We start from the raw sequence: 21219 nt of genomic DNA, 5'->3' as shown, positions 1-21219 counted from the left end.
CCCATGTTGATGGCCTTTCAGCTGATTCCCTGGTGGCCCGCTGGAATGCGGAGTTAACCAGGGCTATCGACTGTCTGGCTCCGAAGCGCCCTCTCCGATTGCATGGAGCCCGGACAGCTCCGTGGTTTTCTTCGGAGCTGAGGGCGATGAAACAATCGCTGAGACGGCTAGAGCGTCGGTGGCAAAAAACTCACTCCGAATCTGACCGGACACAGGTTAGAGCTCAACGTCGAGCCTACCAAGTGGCGATAGCGACGGCGAAGAAGACTTTCTTCACCGCCTCTATTGCATCTGCAGAAAATAGTAGCAGGAGACTTTTTCAGGTGGTTCGTAATTTAACGGAACCACCTTTACCACCGGGGCTTTGTAAAGACCCCAAGATCTCCTGCAACGATTTTGCAAAGTTTTTTGCAGATAAAATCACTCATATTCGGAAGGAGCTAGACACCACCGTGGGAGCAGGGCTGGGGCGGGAGAGTGCTAGAGCTCTGTCTGGTCAAGTTGCATGGAATCGATTTCAATCCATTACCCCCGAGGATGTGGACAGGCTGCTTGGACGCGTGAAACCAACCACCTGTCTCCTGGATCCTTGCCCATCCTGGCTAATAAAAGCAAGCCGGGAAGGGCTGGGCGATGGGCTCTGCGGGGTGGTGAATGCTTCCCTCTGTGAGGGAGCATTCCCAGATCCGCTGAAAGAGGCGGTCATCAAACCGCTTCTTAAAAAACCATCTTTAGACCCGGCCAGTATGGCCAACTATCGCCCAGTCTCAAATCTTCCATTCTTGGGCAAGGTGATTGAGCGCGTGGTTGCTGAACAACTCCAGGCACGCCTGGAGGATGCGGACCATTTGGATCCCTTCCAATCGGGATTCAGGCCTCATCATGGGACTGAAACTGCCTTGGTCGCGCTGGTTGATGATCTCCGGCGAGCTAGGGACAAAGGTGAGAGCTGTTTCCTAGTTCTGCTGGATCTCTCAGCGGCCTTTGATACAATCGACCATAACATCCTTCTGGACCGTCTAGAGGGGCTGGGAGCTGGGGGCACTGTTATACAGTGGTTTCGCTCCTTCCTCCTGGGCCGTGTTCAGAAAGTGGTGGTGGGGGATGAGTGTTCAGACCCCTGGGCCCTCACTTGTGGGGTGCCTCAGGGTTCCGTCCTCTCCCCCATGCTTTTTAACACCTATATGAAGCCGCTGGGAGAGATCATCAGGGGGTTTGGACTGGGTGTCCATCAATATGCAGATGATACCCAGCTCTACCTCTCTTTCAAATCAGAACCAGTGAAGGCGGTGAAGGTCCTGTGTGAGTGCCTGGAGGCGGTTGGAGGATGGATGGCGGCTAATGGATTGAGGTTGAATCCTGACAAGACAGAAGTACTGTTTTTGGGGGACAGGGGGCGGGCTGGTGTGGAGGACTCCCTGGTCCTGAATGGGGTAACTGTGCCCCTGAAGGACCAGGTGCGCAGCCTGGGAGTCATTTTGGACTCACAGCTGTCCATGGAGGCGCAGGTCAATTCTGTATCCAGGGCAGCTGTCTACCAACTCCACCTGGTACGCAGGCTGAGACCCTACCTGCCCGCGGACTGTCTCGCCAGAGTGGTGCATGCTCTAGTTATCTCCCGCTTGGACTACTGCAATGCGCTCTACGTGGGGCTACCTTTGAAGGTGACTCGGAAACTACAACTAATCCAGAATGCGGCAGCTAGACTGGTGACTGGGGGCAGCCGCCGAGACCACATAACACCGGTCTTGAAAGACCTACATTGGCTCCCAGTACGTTTCCGAGCACAATTCAAAGTGCTGGTGTTGACCTTTAAAGCCCTAAATGGCCTCGGCCCAGTATACCTGAAGGAGCGTCTCCACCCCCATCGTTCTGCCCGGACGCTGAGGTCCAGCGCCGAGGGCCTTCTGGCGGTTCCCTCATTACGAGAAGCAAAGCTACAGGGAACCAGGCAGAGGGCCTTCTCGGTAGTGGCACCCGCCTTGTGGAACGCCCTCCCATCAGATGTCAAAGCGATAAATAACTACCTGACATTCAGAAGACATCTTAAGGCAGCCCTGTTCAGGGAAGTTTTTAATCTGTGATATTTTAGTGTATTTCTGGTTTTTATGGAAGCCGCCCAGAGTGGCTGGGGAAACCCAGCCAGATGGGCGGGGTACAAATAATAAATTATTATTATTATTATTATTATTATTATTATTATTATTCAATCCCTTCCTCCCCCCATCTCGAGTCTAAAATCTCTGTGGCCTCTTTGAGTGGCTCCACCCTCGGCGACCCCCCCTTCGTGGGCGCTTCCCTGAGCGGGTCTGGTGCTGTCTCTGGCGCCTGAAACCTGTGAGGTGCCTTGTAGGGCATGAGCACTGATCTATGAAAGACCGGGTGCATTCTGGATCCCTCCGGGAGTGTCAACCGGAAGGCCACTGGATTGATCTGTGCCTCAACTTGGTAAGGCCCTAGCTGCTTGTGTCCGAGCTTTTTCTTAGCTAACAATCTGGTCGGTACTGCCTGGGCCACTAACCAGACCCAGTCTCCCACCTGTATGTCTTCCCCAACTCTCCTGTGTCTGTCTGCCTGCATTTTGTATGCATGTTTTGCTAGTTCTAACTGCCTCCGGAGTTGCTCGTGGACCTCCTGTAACTCCGTTGCCAAGGCCTCTGCTCCCTGTGGCTCCCCCTCCCCCACTCTCTCTAATCCCGGGAAGGTTCTGGGATGCCACCCATTGTTGGCGAAGAACGGTGTCACCCCCGTGGACATGTGCTTCGTGTTGTTGTAGGCAAACTCGGCCAGCGGTAGGTAGTCCACCCATGTCGAAGGCTGCTGATTCGCGTAGCATCTGAGGTACTGCTGCATGATGGCGTTGACCCTCTCCGCTTGTCCCTCTCCGCTTGTCCGTTGGTCTGCGGGTGTCTTGCCGACGCTAGGTTGATCTTGATGTTCAGGATGCCCATCAACTTCTGCCAGAAGTTCGAGATTAACTGGCGCCCCCGGTCGGACAGGATAGACCGTGGTAGACCGTGCACCTTGAACACGTGGTCTATGAACAGCTTGGCGGTCTGTTCCGCTGTGGCCACCTTCGCGCAAGGAATGAAGTGTGCCATCTTGGTGAACATGTCCACGACCACGAGTACTGCTGTTTTGCCCCGCGAACTGGGCAGATCCATGACAAAGTCCAGGGCCACCCTCTCCCACGGTTCGAGCGGTGTCTGTAGCGGTTCCAGCAGTCCCGCCGGCGGTCTGTGTACTGGCTTGGCCCTTTGGCATGTGTCGCACCTCGTGACGTAATCCACGACTTCCCCCCTCATCTTGGGCCACCAAAAGTCTCTGGCTACTAAGTCCACCGTCTTGTCTTTGCCGAAGTGCCCAGTGCTGGGCGCGTCGTGTAACTGCTGCAGTACTTTCGCTCGGAGGTCGTCTCCTGGCACGTAGAGGGCCCCTTTTCTGATGAGCAGTCCGTCGTGTATCTGGAACTCGTTGTCCTTTGCTGTGTCGCTGCGCACCTCCTCCATCTTGGATCGTGTGAAGGAGTCCGTCTGCAGTGCGCGACGTACCGCGTCCAGGTCCACTGTGGCTGAGGCGCATGCCCACGCTTTCGGTGCGAAAATGTGCTTGGCCGCCGCCGGTGCCTCTTCCTCGAGATACTGCGGTTTCCTGGATAGCGCATCCGCCATGATGTTGTTGTCTCCCGGGATGTATTCTATCCTGAAGTCGAAATCCGCAAAGAACTCTGCCCAGCGGATGTGCCTCTGGTTCAGGAACCACGCCGTGCGCCAGTACTCCAGGTTCTTATGGTCCGTGTGGACCTGCACTGTGTGTTTGGCTCCGATGAGGAAGTGCCGCCACGCCTTGAAGGCTGCATGAATGGCCAGCAACTCCCTGTCCCAGATGGTGTAGTTCTGCTCCGACTTGCTGAGTTTCCTGGAGTAGAAAGCACACGGCCTCCAGTCCCCTTGCGGGTCTCGCTGCAACAGGACTGCCCCCACGGCTCTGTCTGAAGCGTCCGTTTCAACCTTCATGGGTTTGCTGGGGTTTACGTGCAGCAGCTGCTCTTCGGATGCGAAGAGACGCTTGAGCGTCTGAAAGGACCGCTCCGCCTGCTCCGTCCATATGAAGTTCTTCTTCTTGGAGCTGAGGGTGTTTGTGATGGCCGCCGTTTGCATGGCGAACCCCTTGATAAACTTGCGATAAAAGTTGGCAAAGCCGACGAACTTCTGGACCTCCTTCCGGTTGCGCGGGCTCTTCCAGTCCAACACCGAGCGGACCTTGGCGCTGTCCATGGCGAGTCCCTTGTCGGATAGCTTGTAGCCCAGGAAATCCACCTCCGTCATGTCGAACTGGCACTTCTCCAGTTTGGCGTAAAGTCTGTGCTCCCGTAGTCTCTGCAGGACCTCCTTGACGTCTCTCTCGTGAGCCTCCTGTGATTCCGAGAAGATCAGGATGTCGTCCAGGAAGCAGACGCACTTCTTGTAGAGGAGTCCCGCTAAGACGTGGTGCATGTAGGCTTGAAAACAGTGGGAACCATTTTGTAAACCAAACGGCATAACTCTATATTCATAGGTGCCTAGGGGCGTAAACATGGCCGTCTTCCACTCGTCGCCCTCCCGCATGCATATAAGATTGTACACCCCACGTAGATCCAACTTGGTGAAGATGCGTCCCTTCCTCACCGTCGCGAGCAGGTCGTCGATCTTGGGCATGGGGAACGCCGTGGGCTTAGTTTTTGAATTTAAAATTCTATAATCAACTAACAGCCTCTTTTGGGGCGTGTCTTTTTTCTTCACAAAGAACACAGGACTGCCCTCCACTGCTTTTGATTCTCGGATGAATCCCCGCTTCAAGTTGTGATCTATGAACTCCCTGAGTTCCTGCAGTTCATCCTCAGACATGGAATACAGTCTCCCTGTCAGCAGCGTCGCCCCCGGCAGGAGGTCAATCTTGCAGTCGTAGGGCCTGTGGGGAGGCAGCTTGTCCGCTTCCTTCTCGCAGAAGACCTCCAAAAATGCCTTGTACTTGTCGGGTACCGCTTGCAGCATGCCTAGTTATAGCTGTGGTTCATCCTCTTGCCCCTCGTCTTCCTGGCTAGTCAGGATGCAGTGTTCTGCGCAGTAGGAGGAGCAAAAGGTCAATTGACGCTGGTACCATGCTAATGCCGGGCTGTGCCTGTGCAGCCAACTCATGCCCAATACTATGGGCGTGTCTGACAGGTGGGTGACATTGAAGCTGATGACTTCCCAGTGATTTCCAATTCGCATCACCATTGGTGGCGTTTGCTGTACCACCTGTCCCCCCAGCAATTCTCTTCCATCGACTGTGACTACTTTCAGGGGCATCGTGGCTGGCAGGAGCGCTATGCTATGTTGCTTGATGAAATCCACTCCTATAAAGTCTACATTGCTACCAGAGTCAATGGTAATAGGGACTTCCATGGTGAGCCCATTGGGAAGCTGGAGTGATGCGGTGAGCTGCACCACTGGTTTGGGTGGGAGGGGGTCTGTGGGCTGTAAGATTCCTGGGGACTGCTTCACTGACTCGTCTGGCTGGGCCCCAGTGCCTCCGCTTCCAGCCAGACTCCGTCGTTTCCCTGCTGTGGTTCTCTCTGCTGAACTGCTTCTGTTACTGTTGCTGAGGCTGCAGTGTGCTTGTGGAGCCTCTGGGGACACTCTTTCGCCATGTGCTGAGCACTTTCTCAGATGTAACACTTCCTGCTCCCTCTAGGAGGCTTCGCCTTGACTGCTCCTGGTGTTTGGGCTCTGGTTGCTGTCTGAGCCCTGGCACCACCTATCTCCATCGGCTCTTCACCCCCTCCCAGTGGAGGCGTGGACTGGGCGCGCGCTGTCTCTCTGGGAAAGAAAGGAGGTGATCTAGCTGGCGTGCGTCCCCAACGTCCTTCATCCTTGCTCCAAGGACGTTCTTCCAGCCGCACTCCTATCGCCAGTGCTCTCTGGACGACTTCCTTAGTGGTCTGGGGTCTCTCCCCCCTCGCAATTTCATCTTTAACCGGCCCATTCAGCCCCTCCCAGAACAGGTCCCGGACGGCAGCTGAGTCTTTTTCCCACCCTAGCGGGTTGACCAATGCAAAAAAGCGGGAGTGATATTGTCGCACAGTGGCTTTCCCTTGTCTCAGTCCATGTATCTCCCTTCTGGCCACATCTACATCTACCGCTGATAAAAAACAAGCGTCCATCGCCTTAATAAAGGCATCCGCATTTCGGAGGGCTGGGTCATTATCGCGCCATAGATTGCGCAGCCACGCTTTAGCTTCTCCATGGAGATGAGTTAGTATGAAGCCCACTTTCTCCTCCTCATCTCTAAAATCCTTCTCCAGCAACTTGAGCGCAAAAACTACGTCTGCTCTGAAGTTAGGATACTGCTGCAGGCTCCCATCGAAATGAGACACGAGGCTGCCTCCCCTCTTTCCTAGACCAATCCCCTCTGGTCTGGCACCTGGTAGCCCCTGTTTGGTCAACACTTCCAACCTGGTTTGCAGATCCCGGCAGGCAGTGGCTGCGTCATCCTCCCTCTTTCTGGATGCTGCTATTTCCATGTTAAGCCTTGTGACTGCATCTTGCAAGGCTGTTATTCTTTCATCGGTACTCATCCTTCCCGATCTTCGTGAGCTAGCAAAGCACCAAGCTTTCTCCCTCGCTGCGTCTCTCACGCTGCGAAGGTTTTTAATTGAGACGGAGCTTACTGTCAGAGCCGCCCCTAGGTCCCAGCTCACAAAGGACTAACGCCCGGCTGTAGTTATGTACAAAAGTCTTTATTGAAGTTCAGTTTCCATTTCAAAGCCGCAGCGTGCAGCTCTACGTCTTAAACCCTAGACCGGCGAAGCTCCGTCTGAATCTCCTCCCCTTCTACACCAGTTTAAGACTCTAGCCTTGCTCCACCTCTTCCTTAGCTCCTTCCTCCTCTGGGCCCTCCTGCCCGCTGGGGTTTCATCCTTTCTGGACTCTTCTGACGCTGACCCCCCTGATTCTTGCCCCTCCTTCCGGCGGGCTTTAGGACTTGGTTCCCTATCCGGGCTACCTGCTGTGCCGCTCGCCTGTACATTTGAACTTGGCGCGCGCGCCCAGCCGGCAACCTTCCTCTTGACCGTTCCCCCGCTCTCCGATGGAGGCGTGGTCAATCCTGACTCATCTTCTCTCGCTGGTGGTGAATACGCTGGCCCTGATACCTGGGACTCTTCCCCCCCACTACGCTCTGGTGGGGAAGCTGGTCCTGATTTCCAACTGCTGCTCTGGGAGTCCCCGCTGGCCCCTTGCTTCTGGGGTGTCCCCCTTGGGGCCCCCCTTGCCCTGGCCATCGGCGCCCCCTTCTGTGAATCTTCCAATTCGCTGGAGAGGCTCATGGAATCTCTCGGGCTACTGTCATCTTCTCCTACGCTGCCCTCGGATTGCTCCCCCTCGCTCTCCATCTCCTCCCCTCCCTGCGCTCCCGCTGCATCCCTGACACTACCCTTTGTTGTCTTTCATGCTTTTTTCTCTGTGTACAGTAGAACATTGGAAATATATGTTCAGCTGCTTCCTTATATAATTTTTTCTAGAGTCAAAATTCCCATAGTTGAAAATTCATTTGTAAAATTGACTTACAGTGGTACCTCGGGTTAAGAACTTAATTCGTTCCATTTAACATTTGTTTAAAATGTTAACTTAATTCGTTCCATTTAACATTTGTTAAAAAAACCCAAGGTATTTTTGTTGGGGATTGTAGGGAAAGACCTGCCAAAAAAGTTGAAAAACATCTTCATGTATGCGACAACGGCCACGAGAGTTCTGGTAGCACAAGGATGGAAGACTGAAGAAACCCCAACTAAAGAATGATGGGAAGAAAAATTGATGGACTATGCAGAACTGGCAAAACTGACATATAAACTATGGGACAAGGATATCTGTGACTTTAAGGATGAATGGGAACCCTTTACAAAGTCTTTGAAGACGCAACAAAGCGAACTGGACTCCTTGGCAGGTTTTGAATAAACTTTCACAAACTTTTTATTGATAATAATCAGCTAAATAGTTTGAGGATCTATACAACTTTGTAACATGCAGAAAACAGCAGTCTCAGAGAAACCAAAGACTGGAGCTGAGGGAAGGTGGGGGGTGGGGGGGAGGGAGGAAAAATAGGGGGAAAACAAGGATGATATGTTTTTGAATAATATGTCTTGTTATAATTTTGAATTTTAAAAAAAACTTAATTCATTCTGGAAGTCCGTTTTTAACCTGAAACTGTTCTTAACCTGAAGCACCACTTTAGCTAATGGGGCCTCCTGCTGTCGCTGCGCTGCCGCTGCGCAATTTTTGTTTTCATCCTAAAGCAAATTTCTTAACCCGAGGTACTATTTCTGGGTTAGCGGAGTCTGTTACCTGAAGCGTCTGTAACCTGAAGCATCTGTAACCCGAGGTACCACTGTACTTTGCTTTGAGGGAAACAATAATACATTTTCACATACATTATTCTCTTGTAGTATGTATTGTCAAGAAGACTGAGGTGGAATCTAGACACACATAAAATACATGAAAATCCTTTCCCCCCCCAAAAATGTTTTGAAACATGTATTGCCATAACTCACCATTGCCATCAATTTCGCATTTGTATAATGCACTTTATAACACACTTGAAACATTTTATTTCCAGCTGTATAGTTGAGTCCTGAGAGCAATTATTGTCAATATATTATTACAAGTAAATCCATATGTGAGCTTAATTCTCAATCTGGATTTATCAGGAAAAGGGTATTTTCACAAGATATGTGCAGGCTTCACCTCCACCATTCAATTTGGAGCCTGATTTGGTGATTCACCCCTCTCTCAGACAGAATCGGTTTGTCCCTGATTTGATTTAGAACCATGAATCCACATTGACATTTGGAAATCGAATATTCAGAAATCCCTTTGACATGAACATCCAGGGAATGCAAAGGAGAATAAAGGAAATGGCAGTTGATTAATGCAACCAATTTGAAATCCTTGCCTGACACTGTTGCAGATGCTACACAATACCCATTCTGTGCTTTTGAGAAATAGTCCTTTTAGTGTGGCAGCAGCTATATTCTGGAACTCGCTGCCTACTGACATCACTGTTCACTGTTTGATTTTCAGCACTTGCATAGAAACCTTTTGTTTTGGCAAGCCCATGCAGACATGGAGATGTTGATGCTTTACAGCTTATTTTAATTATTTTTCAAAATGTCTTTAATTACTTGTCTTTAAGTGTTTTTATTCATAATTTTAATATTTCTTGTAATCCACTTATAGTAGAGGTTTTGTTACAATTAAGCAGTGTATACATTTCATTAAATAAAAAAGTTTAAAAATATATCATTAGCTCAGTATCTGCAGCCTTCCTTGGGAAGCCCCCTTTTAAAATCTGTTTTCTGAAAGTTATCTCATAGATTACAATGATGCAATTGGGCTGAAGCTTCTGGACAGCTGTGAATTAACCCACTGCCCTTGGGAATCAATATTGGTTTTCATCTGCCATTCATCCAGCCCCAAATCATCAGCCAAGGCAGAGCTTTGCCTTTGCTTACTTTTGATCAATTTGTAAGATTGCAGAGGTGTTTTTTTCTTCTTTTTCTGCAGGAAAAAAGGCTTGCAGCACAAGTCACAATGTTCACCATATCCTGCTCCCTGTATTTCCTGGGCCAAATGCATTATGGGATGTCTGAAAATATAATATTCTTCCTGTGGGTATTCTGCCCTAAGAAAGAGCATGTAGAAATTCTTTCAGCTGCTATGAGTAGCATCAAGTGTCCCCCCCCCAAAAAAAAAGTTATATGTGCAAAATCATATAACATCAGAAAGTTCAGAAAGTTAGCAAAAGTTGAGTTCCCAGAACTGAAAATACTCAAATTAGACTAGCCCCAAATGAAGTGAAATGGTCCAATGAAAATGTCTTGTATCTTTTATGTGTTTTTCATAGCTGTAAGCCCAAATGCTGAGCTCTCATCCAAGTAATCAGACAGAGGCACCAGCTTGCAAGGGCAGTTAATGGAGCCAATCATTCTGCATACAGAGCTTCAATGGCCAGCAGCTCCTCCTCTTCCTTCTGTAGCTGCCACTGGTGGGAGGCTGCTTTGACCCTTCTTCCCCTCCACAGCAGCAGCAGCAGGAAGAGCAGGAGCTGGCTTCACCTCCATGCTTTTTGGACATTGGGGGAGCAGCCCCCAAAAATGGGAGTGGAAGGGCTCAGCCCCCAGGAGCTGGTGCCCCTGTAAGTGGAAACTTCTGTTAAAGTTTAATTTAGTTTAGCTTAGTTTTGCAATTCCACAGAGAATTGCCGGATTTCAGCTGATTATTATCTCCCCTGTAATTATCAAAAAGACAGTAACTAACACTTCCACTCTTCACACTCCTCACTCCCTAAGAACTTGCATTAGACACAACCAAATCTAATGAGACAGTCTGTCAATGATAGTATAAATGAGCGTTCTCCATTGCCATGGACTGGCTAGATGCAGAGGAGCAGTGGGAGGCACTAGCTGGGAATCCCTCAAGGGAAGAAGGCTCGGGGCCAAGGAATTGGTGGTGGGGCAGTGAGGAGTGGTTAGAGGGAGAAGAGGGAGCAGACTGTGGGGAGGAGGTGTCAGAAGCTGAAGAGGTAACAGGGTTTTGTGAGCTGGAGGAGGCTGAGGCAAAGAGCAGTCCAGACTCAGGGAAAGAAACCCTGGAGAGGAGGGGATTTGGGCAGTTGTGGGAAGGCAGGAACCTTTGTGTGGTGTAGTGGTTAAGAGCAGTAGACTCGTAATCTGGTGAACCGGGTTCGCGTCTCCACTCCTCCACATGCAGCTGCTGGGTGACCTTGGGCCAGTAACACTTCTTTGAAGTCTCTTAGCCCCACTCACCTCACAGAGTGTTTGTTGTGGGGGAGGAAGGGAAAGGAGAATGTTAGCCGCTTTGAGACTCCTTCAGGTAGTGATAAAGCGGGATATCAAATCAAAACTCTTCTTCTTCTTCTTTGGTCCCTGCCACATTGGGGCAAGACCTGCTGGGAAGAGTTGCAGTGATCACTAGGCCTGTGCTTCTTTTTGTTTCTTTGAATTAAGAGTTAACTTCTCTGACACTGTTCTTTATTGCTTGACTCACGTTTGTTTCTGACTCCTGACACCCAGATGTGGTGCCCTCCAAATATTCTGGACTACATCCATCGCTAGTCAATAAGGGATGGTGGAAATTAAAGTACAAAACATCTGGAGAGTGTTATGAGAAGGCTGGTATAAATATGCAATAACAATTGGTGTTAGGGACTAAAAGCCAGCAAGGATTCACTAGTATGGTCAGGATTAAAAAATAATAATAACTCTGGGATTCACACATATTGGCAGACTAAATGGCATATTTGTTCTGGCAGGTTTTTTTCTTAGAGGCTCTAATTATACTGCTATGGTTAGAAATAGGGGGATTTTGGTGTGATGGTAACGGTCAAGATGGTGGTGTTACTGGTCTTGAAATTGATGCTGCTTCCTTGTGTAGTATGCAAGACTCACATTGCTAAATGCCATATCCACAATCCACACACTCCATCGCACCTGTATCACCAGGAAGGTAATCTCATCATTGGGGCTATTGCATCTCATGGCATCCTCAACTACAATTCAATAGCCTTCACCCAAGAACCCTCACCAATATTACTTGAAGACCTTAAGTAAGGACTTAATATTTTCATATTGCATTTTGATTCCTTCTTTTCTCCCTTTTATACCATGGTAAATAAGTGGGATGATCACTTGTAGCAATACCTGCAATGTTGTGCTGTCATCTGCAAATAATTTTCCAGACCCCTCAAATTGGATTGGTTGTCTCCTTGGTTTTTCCCCATTGGTTTTAAAAAATAGAGCACATAAGAGGATTCAGATTCCTTTTGAGGAAATTCCAAGCAGATATTTGAAGGGCTGGTCCATCACAAAGAGCCTTGTCCATTGCATCTAGTATTCAAAAATGCCCTTATCCTTCATGGGTTTGTCTAATATAAACTAAGTTTATCCCATGACACATAGTTATAATGTGAGCCTTATGATGTAGTACAACATTCCTACCCCCCTGAGTGTTCCACTTTTCAGCTCCATTGGCTTGACCCTTGATGTGGTATTACAAGACTGGGAGAAATAGGTCTGTCCTCTTTCTCCATATTGTACCTTATCTTGGGACCCTCTGTCATGCCATTCCTCTGATTTCATTATCTTCTACAACTTTGTTAAATAAATAATGTCTTCATTAATCATTAATCTTTTAAGAGTCTTTTTATTGGTAATTTATAGTGGTAATTGTGGTATATTGGTAATTTATTGGTAATTTATAGTGTGGAATAATAATTTTATGCATATAAATTTATATGTCTCTCTGTGTTAAATAGCATCTCCCAAGGATTTCAAATCATATAGCTTCTTTTAGTAAAACCAACTGTAAATAACTACCTTACCAAGAAAGTATAAGATGTGTCTGTTTTTCACCTATCTAATCTTTGTGTTGACGATAAGGATTGCCTTAAGCATATATTCTTATATAAATACTATAATGAAGAGGATGATATAGAACATAGTTGTGAAAGATTTAGGTAGTGGGACATATCCTTCTGATACAAAATGCAACTTTCTTTCTAGTGCGGTGCCTAAGAATTACCAGCACATCCTGGCTTTGGAATTTGCAGTGAAGGAGATCAACGAAAACCCTCAGCTCTTACCCAATGTCACTTTAGGTTTCCACATCTATGACAGCTATTTCAATGCCAAATGGACCTCTCATGCCACAATGTTACTCATATCCACACTGGAAACATTTGTCCCTAACTATATCTGTGACATCAAGAAAAACCTTTTAGCCATCATTGGGGGACTGGACATCCAGACTTCTCTTCAAGTGGCAACAGTCTTGGATATCTATAAGGTTCCACAGGTAGGATATTTCTCACTCTCTGTCCTGTATGGAAATTTACCATATCAATGTTGAATTATGTAGTTTGGAGAAACAAATGTGTACATTCCAAGTAACCAGAGGGACATATCTCAGTCTCAGAAATAATTCATTAATGAACACGTAATGTGTGGTCCGTCTCACTTCATACTGTTATGAGTTTGGGGTGGTAGTGTCTAGACTCCCTTAAATCTCTGAATTCAGTAAAGGGTTAGAAATTAAGCAAACTCTTAACTCCCTGGATCCAGTAAGTGTTGGAAATAACACGGGCCAACTTCCGCATGAGGTAGTCATCTGATAAAAGCTGAATCATTAACCTAACAAAAGGTAGTCAGATGGGCCATCAGGGGATTCTGTGTCTGTCAGCAAAATTGAATGAAGCCCCTCCCTAAGATAAAAGGCCAGTGGTATTTTGTGGTATTGTTATTGGTAGTGTTGTGACCTAACAAAGCTGTGACACACTGCAGAAAGTAGTCAGAGAGCATGGCTGCTTGCTGTTTTGGATCCAAGACTGCTGCACCTATGGGAGAAGCAGGAGACCCTCTTGGAGTGTAGTGCTATAGACCCCTTCATCATAGGCTCAGATTGTATATATGCATATATAAATCATATAAAACATCACAGTGTCCACTACATTCCAAAAGCAAACACAAACCCCAGGTAATCACGTGGACCCTTCGAATCTCACACCACGCAAACATGGGGGGGGTAACAATACTTTCACCTGAACACATGTAAACATGGAGGGTGAGGGAGAAATGGAAGAAGAAGAAGAAGAAGAAGAAGAAGAAGAAGAAGAAGAAGAGGAAGAAGAAGAGTTTTGATTTGATATCCCGCTTTATCACTACCCTAAGGAGTCTCAAAGCGGCTAACAATCTCCTTTTCCTTCCTCCCCCACAACAAACACTCTGTGAGGTGAGTGGGGCTGAGAGACTTCGAAGAAGTGTTACTGGCCCAAGGTCACCCAGCAGCTGCATGTGGAGGAGCGGAGATGTGAACCCGGTTCCCCAGATTACGAGTCTACCGCTCTTAATCACTACACCACACTGGTAGGCACAACAGCGAAACAAAGAACTTCATTTGAGGCATTTTGAATGTGGTGGAGCTATAGAAAATTGCTGCCTACCCCTATTCCAACAACAATTAAACAGTTGTAGGATTTGGATAAAATATGAGAGAATTCAGAGAACTTCTCATCTTCTGATAACTTTTGCCTCTGCTGCAAGATATATATGCATTATCTTCTTATAGTTAAGGCTCTAAAGATGGGGAATTTTGAGCCAAATGGTGTCCTGTGTGGTTGCAGTTCTCTCCTAAACAATGACTCTATTAGAAGTTCTTTAAAAATGTCATTGTTCCCTCTGTCCATTCCATGCAAACCTAGCAGTTATATACATCATAGCATCGTTGTAAGGACTGTTGATATAACATGTTTCAAGTGCACTAAGGAGTTAAAACTGGTCCATTTAAATGGCTATTGTGTATGCCACTTTCTTCCATCCCCACATTTCTCTTTAGTTCGTATATGGCTCTGCACCACTGAGGAATGATAAAACCCCAGGATTTTCATTCTACCAGATGGTCCCCAAGGAAGACCTTCAATATCAGGGGATTCTCTACTTCCTTCTGCATTTCAGGTGGACATGGATTGGGACCCTTACCTTCAATGATGAATATGGAGATAGGTTTATACAAACTGTGGTTCCGCTTTTCTCCCAGAGGGGTATCTGTTTTGCCTTCACAGAGAGAACTCAGAAAATCAGTTTTGTCTCAGAATTTAATGATTTGTTTAACAAGGGGGCAAAAATTCACGATAACATAATGAATAGCAAAGCCAATGCAGTTGTTGTCCATGGGGAATCGTATGCTATGACATTTTTCAGATGGTTGCCATACCTATCAGAAGGAGAACAAATGCCAAGTCAGCCAAAGGGTAAGGTGTGGATTATGACTGCCCAGATGGAGCTCACTTCATTTCCCTATCAAAGGACTTGGGACACCGAAATACTCCATGGGGCTCTCTCATTCACAACTCATTCTAATGATCCACCAGGATTTCACCAATTTCTTGATAGCAAAAATCCTTCCAGCCCAAAAGGAGATGGCTTTATTGTGGAGTTCTGGCAGCACGCATTTGGTTGCGTATTCAGAAATCACATTGCTGGCAATGTGGCGGGAGATAACTGCACTGGGGAAGAGAAGCTGGAGAACCTTCCTGGTCCTTTCTTTGAAATGAGCATGACCAGCCACAGCTACAACATCTACAATGCTGCCTATGTTGTGGCTCAAGCTTTGCATGCCATGTCTACATCCCGAGTCAAACATAGACCAATGGTAACCAGTGGAGGACTGAAGCTTCAGCATCAACATTTGTGGCAGGTAATGAGCCGAACATCTCCATTTAACTGTTTGCCTCTTCACTGTGTACCACTGAAGAAGGAACCTTTGAAAATTGAATAAATACCAGAAGCCCACAATTGGTACTAATTTTCTGATCAGGGCAACTTTAGAATATAAATATAATAGCAACTTGGGCTGGATGGACAATATTAGGATCAAAATATGTTAGAGCTTGGGTGACTCTGGAAACAGTTGTGTCAGAAAGAAATGGAATATGATATCTAAGAAAAATAGAATTGACCTATTTCCCCTTGCTAAATTGACTTTGTGAAGTGACCTAACTTTTAAAAAATGATGATAAGGAAAAATTGGATGGAAGCATACATATTGTCAGCGAAGCTCAGATGCTGACAAGAGGAGAAGAAGCAGGCACAGGGAGAGGACAGTTAGCAGAAGAAGCAGAGAGGAGGGGGAGAGCAGCTGTAATCTGAGCTCTGACCAAAGGGACAGACAAATGTATGAGAACTACTATTCTAAGAAAAGTTTGAAATGTGTTATTCCTTGCAGATCCTGTATAACATTGTCCTCTTTGTGTGTGTACCTTCTCTGTACTCCTCCCTAACAGAGAGTCTCTCAGCATTCTGAGGCTCCTAAATGCTCTCAGTCCTCATTGGGATGTTTGGAGGCTTGTGCCCTCCTCAGGGTTTCTTTCCCCAAAGCCTTACTTTGTACCTCTGTAAACTTTGAAGTTCCCTCAAGCCTGTTCATACCTACCTCTTACATGTGGGTGATGTTGTTTTGGTTACAGACAGAATCAAATTTATCTCTGAACTTGGCATATAGAAGGAATGATACAGAAACCCACTACACACACACACCATGAAATCCACAGAGCCATCACTTTCATTAACTTTCCAATGTTTATGGTTGTCTGTTAATTTCTGAAACAGACTGCCGCAATTCTTGAAAATCTGTAATTGAAAATAAACTTCAAAAGATGAGAAGAAAATTGCTTCCATCCAGAATGGATACTTAAAGAGTTCAACCTGAAAGATGCAAGACCTCATTATCCCTTCCTGAATTTCAGCCTTGATTAAATTCTTGCCATTTTCTTTTCAATATAGCTCCACCATTTTCTGAGGGGTATCTCGTTTAACAATAGTGCTGGGGACACGGTTTCCTTTGACCAGACTGGGGAGATAGTAGCTGGATTTGATGTCAACAACTGGATTGTTTTTTCAAACCAATCCTTTAAAAGAGTGAAAGTTGGGAAGATGGACCCCCAGGCTCCTCCAGACCAAGCTTTCACTATCAACGAGGATGCCATAACATGGCATAACTGGTTTAACCAGGTAGGATGTAACTGTCAGCTCTTTGTGAAGATTCCAATTTTGAATGTGTATAACATATGAAGTTAATTATGGTGAGCATCGTACAGCCCTTATTAAAATCACAGTTAGGACAGAAAATAGCACAACACATAAATTATTGTTAGATGCTATCCCTACAACTTTTTATAGTGGTTCTGTATTTTTATACTGTATTTTTTGCTCTATAAGACTCACCTTTTCCCTCCTAAAAAGTAAGGGGAAATGTGTGTGCGTCTTATGGAGTGAATGCAGGCTGCGCAGCTATCACAGAAGCCAGAACAGCAAGAGGGATTGCTGCTTTCACTGTGTAACGATCCCTCTTGCTGTTCTGGCTTCTGAGATTCAGAATATTTTTTTTCTTGTTTTCCTCCTCCAAAAACTAGGTGCATCTTGTGGTCTGGTGCGTCTTATAGAGCGCAAAATACAGGTACCTTCAAATTCCACCCAGTAAGCCAGACTAGATGATGCGTGAAATATTTGGACTGCCACATATCTGTGTTTCTTGTAGGTAAAAAACTTCATGAGCACTATAATAACCACAATAAGTCCTATTACCTCTTACTGATATATCTCTAGATAGAACTAGAACATAAACTGCATGAAGTCACCCACAACTCCCCAACAGAGATTTGGGGTGCCTTCAGACTTTCAATATTTGCAGGTGGCACTGTGGTCTAAACTACTGAGCTTCTTGGGCTTACCGATCAGAAGGTCAGCGCTTCAAATTCCCATGACGGGGTGAGCTCCCATTGTTCTGTCCCAGCTTCTGCCAACCTAGCAGTTCGAAAGTATGCCAGTGCTAGTAGATAAATAGATACTGCTGAGGCAGGAAGGTAAATGGCATTTCTGTGCACTCTGGTTTCTGTCACGATGTTCTGCTGCACCAGAAGCAGTTTGTCATGCTGGCCACATGACTCTGAAAGCTGTCTGAGGACAAACCCCATAGTCGCCGTTGACTGGACTTAACTGTCCAGGGTCCTTTACCTTTTTACCTTTACCTATTTTGTGATACTGATTCAAGCATATACCAGTAATTTCAGGTTTACACTATTAGATTGTCCCTATCAGCCTAGAAGAACAAACCCACTTATACAAAAATAACTTTTAGTTCTTGGGAAAGGGATGGAGAAGTGCAAGGGAAAGTGGACTAACTGAATAATGGGAAGACAATCACCTTATAAGCAAATCAGAAAGAATGCTTAAGAAACAGGTAATCTGAGGGGTTTTTTTTAATGTAGTAAAACACAAAACCTACTAAGAGCACTCAGTTTTGTTCTTCCTTTATTATTCTGTATTATTCTGAAAATTATATATATTTTTCTCTGTCACTTCAAATTAGACACAGCCTAACTCTGTATGTACCGATAGTTGCCTTCCTGGTTCTAGCAAGAAAGTGAAACAAGGAGAGCCATTTTGCTGCTATGACTGCACACCTTGTCCAAAAGGGAAGATTTCAGGCGAGGAGGGTAAGAAATATATGGTACAGATTTATATCTGGTTCCCTGAAACTGAGAGCAACATATGTATAAAACCTGTCAGGGAATTGGGGGCTGAGAAGGGGGAAATGATGGGGAAATACAGAGATAAGCCTCCGATCGTAAGTAGTTGTACCTCTTCAGAGGAGGGGGAGGATGAAGGTTTGTCAGGAAGCAATGAATCAGAGAGGGGGGAGCAATTTCCAGGGCTTAGCCCTTCACGTAACAGAGGAAGGAAAAGGGGAGGGCTCCGGAAGTGGTTATGCAAAACAAAAGCAGGAGCCACTTGCTGCAACTAATCCTAATGAGCTGGACGTGCTCTGAGAGCTCTGTGTGTAAATAGAAAAATGGAACTAATTAAGCCTGTAAAACTGGCTGGAGGCCAGAATCATCTTTGACAAAAAACATATATTCACTAAGCTTTCTTTTCTCAGTTTTTGAAGCAAGGTAGAAAGATTTGGGTAGCAATGGACTTAATGGTTAACCTAACATATTTTTGCACACAGTTTCATTTCATTAACTTGCATTATTTTAAAAAATAAATCCTGTTTTAAAAATGTAAATCTGCATATTCTCTCAATATGCATTTAGCTGTATCATTGCTCATCAAAGTCCTATTCAAATGTACATTTCCTCCATGAAACATATTTAGATGTAGATTTTAAAACATTAAGCTACAGAATATCGACTGGAAAAACCTGGCTAGTTCCTGATTTATGTGAAGTCGATCAGGAAGGGTTCCCAACCCTGCTACATTTCCTGCTGCTGATTGGCTGTCTGAGCAGTATGAGCTCCATCATTTACCATCTTTACATTTTTCTTCTCCTGATGCCCCCCCCCCAAATCCTAATTACGTAGTCATGAAACGGTTTTTTATTATTTGTTTATAAAATTTAATAAGAAAAAGAAAGAAGGAAACGAGTTAGTGTGTTGGTGAGATTAATACATTGAGGTTAATACAAAATATTTTATTTCTCAGACATGAATGACTGTTATGAGTGTGAAGATGAAAAGTATCCAAGTAAAAATAAGACTATATGTATTCCCAAGCATTCAACTTTCTTGTCCTTTGAAGAACCTCTGGGCCTCAGCTTAGCCTGTTCTGCTCTTTCCTTTGCTTTCATTACAGCACTGGTACTGGAAATATTTGTGAAGCACAGGGACACTCCCATTGTGAAAGCCAACAACCGGGACCTCACCTACGCTCTGCTCATCTCCCTCTTGCTTTGCTTCCTTTCTGCATTACTGTTCATCGGATATCCTAACAAAGTGACGTGTCTCCTCCGACAAACTGCTTTTGGCATCATCTTCTCAGTGGCTGTTTCTTGTGTGCTGGCAAAAACCATCACTGTGGTTCTGGCTTTCATGGCCACAAAACCAGGATCCAGGATGAGGAAGTGGGTGGGGAAAGGACTGGCAAACTCCATTGTCCTTTCCTGCTCCCTAATCCAAGCACTCATCTGTACTCTGTGGCTAGTGATCTCTCCTCCATTCCCTAATGCTGACATGAAGTCAGTGGCTGAAGAAATTGTACTGGAGTGCAATGAGGGGACGGTGACCTTCTTTTACTGTGTCTTGGGCTACATGGGCTTCCTAGCTTTGGTCAGTTTCACTGTGGCTTTCCTTGCCCGGAAATTACCTGACAGTTTCAACGAAGCCAAGTTCATCACTTTCAGCATGTTGGTCTTTTGCAGTGTTTGGTTATCCTTTGTTCCTTCCTACATGAGCACAAAGGGGAAATACATGGTGGCTGTGGAGATCTTCTCTATCTTAGCCTCCAGTGCTGGTTTGTTGGGTTGCATCTTTTCTCCCAAATGTTACATTATTTTGCTGAGACCTGAACTGAACGATAGGGATCTCTTAATTAGAAGGAAGTCTTGAAGAATGCATGAGAGTATCTATTTTCTATATTGTATAGGCCGGGAATTTGTGTCCAACCATTGCATTGTCAGTCACATTGTCTAAACGAGGAATCTGGGGAGGGGCGGTCATTGTATGAAACCAAACCCACTGGTCAAATGTGCTGATCAAGCTGGAACAGCAAGAAAAGGAACTGAGCAGGGATTATTAATGAAAAACTAAGGATCTGAGGAGCCTGTTATAATGAGACACCTCAAGTGAGTTGGAAATAGGGAAACAGGAGTCCAGCGCATCTATCACTGTTTGATGCAGAATGTCAGGAGACTCCAATGAACTCCACATTTACGCCTTCATGCATGGAAATAGGATCCCTCTTGGAGAGTGTTGGGGTCACATTTATAATACATTGAATGAAATAACATACTTATACAGGGATTTGCTACCTTCAAATATTACTCCTTCTAATTATATAAAATCATTCATCATACATGAGCAGCTCATATTCTGCTATTGTGTATTTTAGCTCTTAATATTATATCAATCTATATATTATTATGAATTCAGGCTGGGATGGGGAGATGTAGGCTGCATGTGAGTTTCTTGTAACTCCTGGGTTATAAACCTAATTCTGAGTTGAGATTGCAGTAAGCTTTATTTTACTTTGTCTTAAAACAGCAGTGTTTGATGTCTGTTTAAATCCAAGGCTACACCTTTAGGGATGTTAATGCTGTGAACCCCTCCATCATAGGCTCAGGTCGTATGTATGTATAAATAAATAAATAAAACATGTATCTTAAAAAAGTCACAGTCTCTGCTGTGCATAATTACAAAAAAAAAAAGACAAAGTTTGGATCAGGGCCTGAAGCCCCAGCAATCTCACACCACTTAGAGATTGGGGTGGAGTGCAAGAATAAGTTTGCCTGCCCTTAAATTATATTCCCATTTGTAAAGCACAAAGAAAGGGAAAGGGAAAACTAAAAACATATTTCTGGCACAGCCGTTTAAATTTTGGCAAGGAAAGATGTGACAAGATGAGATAAGGAAAGTGAGACGCAGGAATAACAAGAGGTAATATTGAGCACTGCTGACGAATGACAAATGTCTTTCCCTGTTGGTGGAGACAATACCCATGCCTCATTTTAGTTTCTCCAGCATAAAATGTGATGCTTTTCTCCCATCCATTGGCAAGACATGGAGACCAACTCATGCAATTGTTGTGCATTCATGTGAACTTTGAAAGGAATGTAATTAGGGGAAAACTCCGCT

The 21219-nt window shown here is 45.7% G+C and overlaps 2 protein-coding genes and 1 long non-coding RNA gene across 3 annotated transcripts in view; 2 read left to right on the top strand and 1 right to left on the bottom strand.

Annotated features, from left to right (window-relative positions):
• The window catches only part of LOC309326666, a 271304-nt gene that overhangs the window by 39377 nt on the left and 210708 nt on the right, over positions 1-21219 (bottom strand). The window lies entirely within an intron of this gene.
• On the top strand, positions 11411-15706 carry LOC309328420 (vomeronasal type-2 receptor 26-like; the record flags this gene model as incomplete). Its single annotated transcript, XM_081838421.1, has 3 exons — positions 11411-11643; positions 12599-12890; positions 14427-15706. 3 exons carry the CDS (start codon positions 11411-11413, stop codon positions 15366-15368), a joined length of 1467 nt encoding a protein of 488 aa, XP_081694547.1. The 3' UTR covers positions 15369-15706.
• Positions 16408-19974, top strand: LOC309328419 (vomeronasal type-2 receptor 26-like; the record flags this gene model as incomplete). The annotated part of the gene is made up of 3 exons (XM_081838420.1): positions 16408-16600; positions 17958-18084; positions 19223-19974. Exons 1-3 carry the CDS (start codon positions 16523-16525, stop codon positions 19972-19974), a joined length of 957 nt encoding a protein of 318 aa, XP_081694546.1. The 5' UTR covers positions 16408-16522.

Source organism: Podarcis erhardii (assembly GCF_964252035.2).
Source record: "Podarcis erhardii genome assembly, chromosome: 13".
Classification (NCBI taxonomy): Eukaryota; Metazoa; Chordata; class Lepidosauria; order Squamata; family Lacertidae; genus Podarcis; species Podarcis erhardii.
This window is presented reverse-complemented; position numbering and strand designations above follow the sequence as displayed.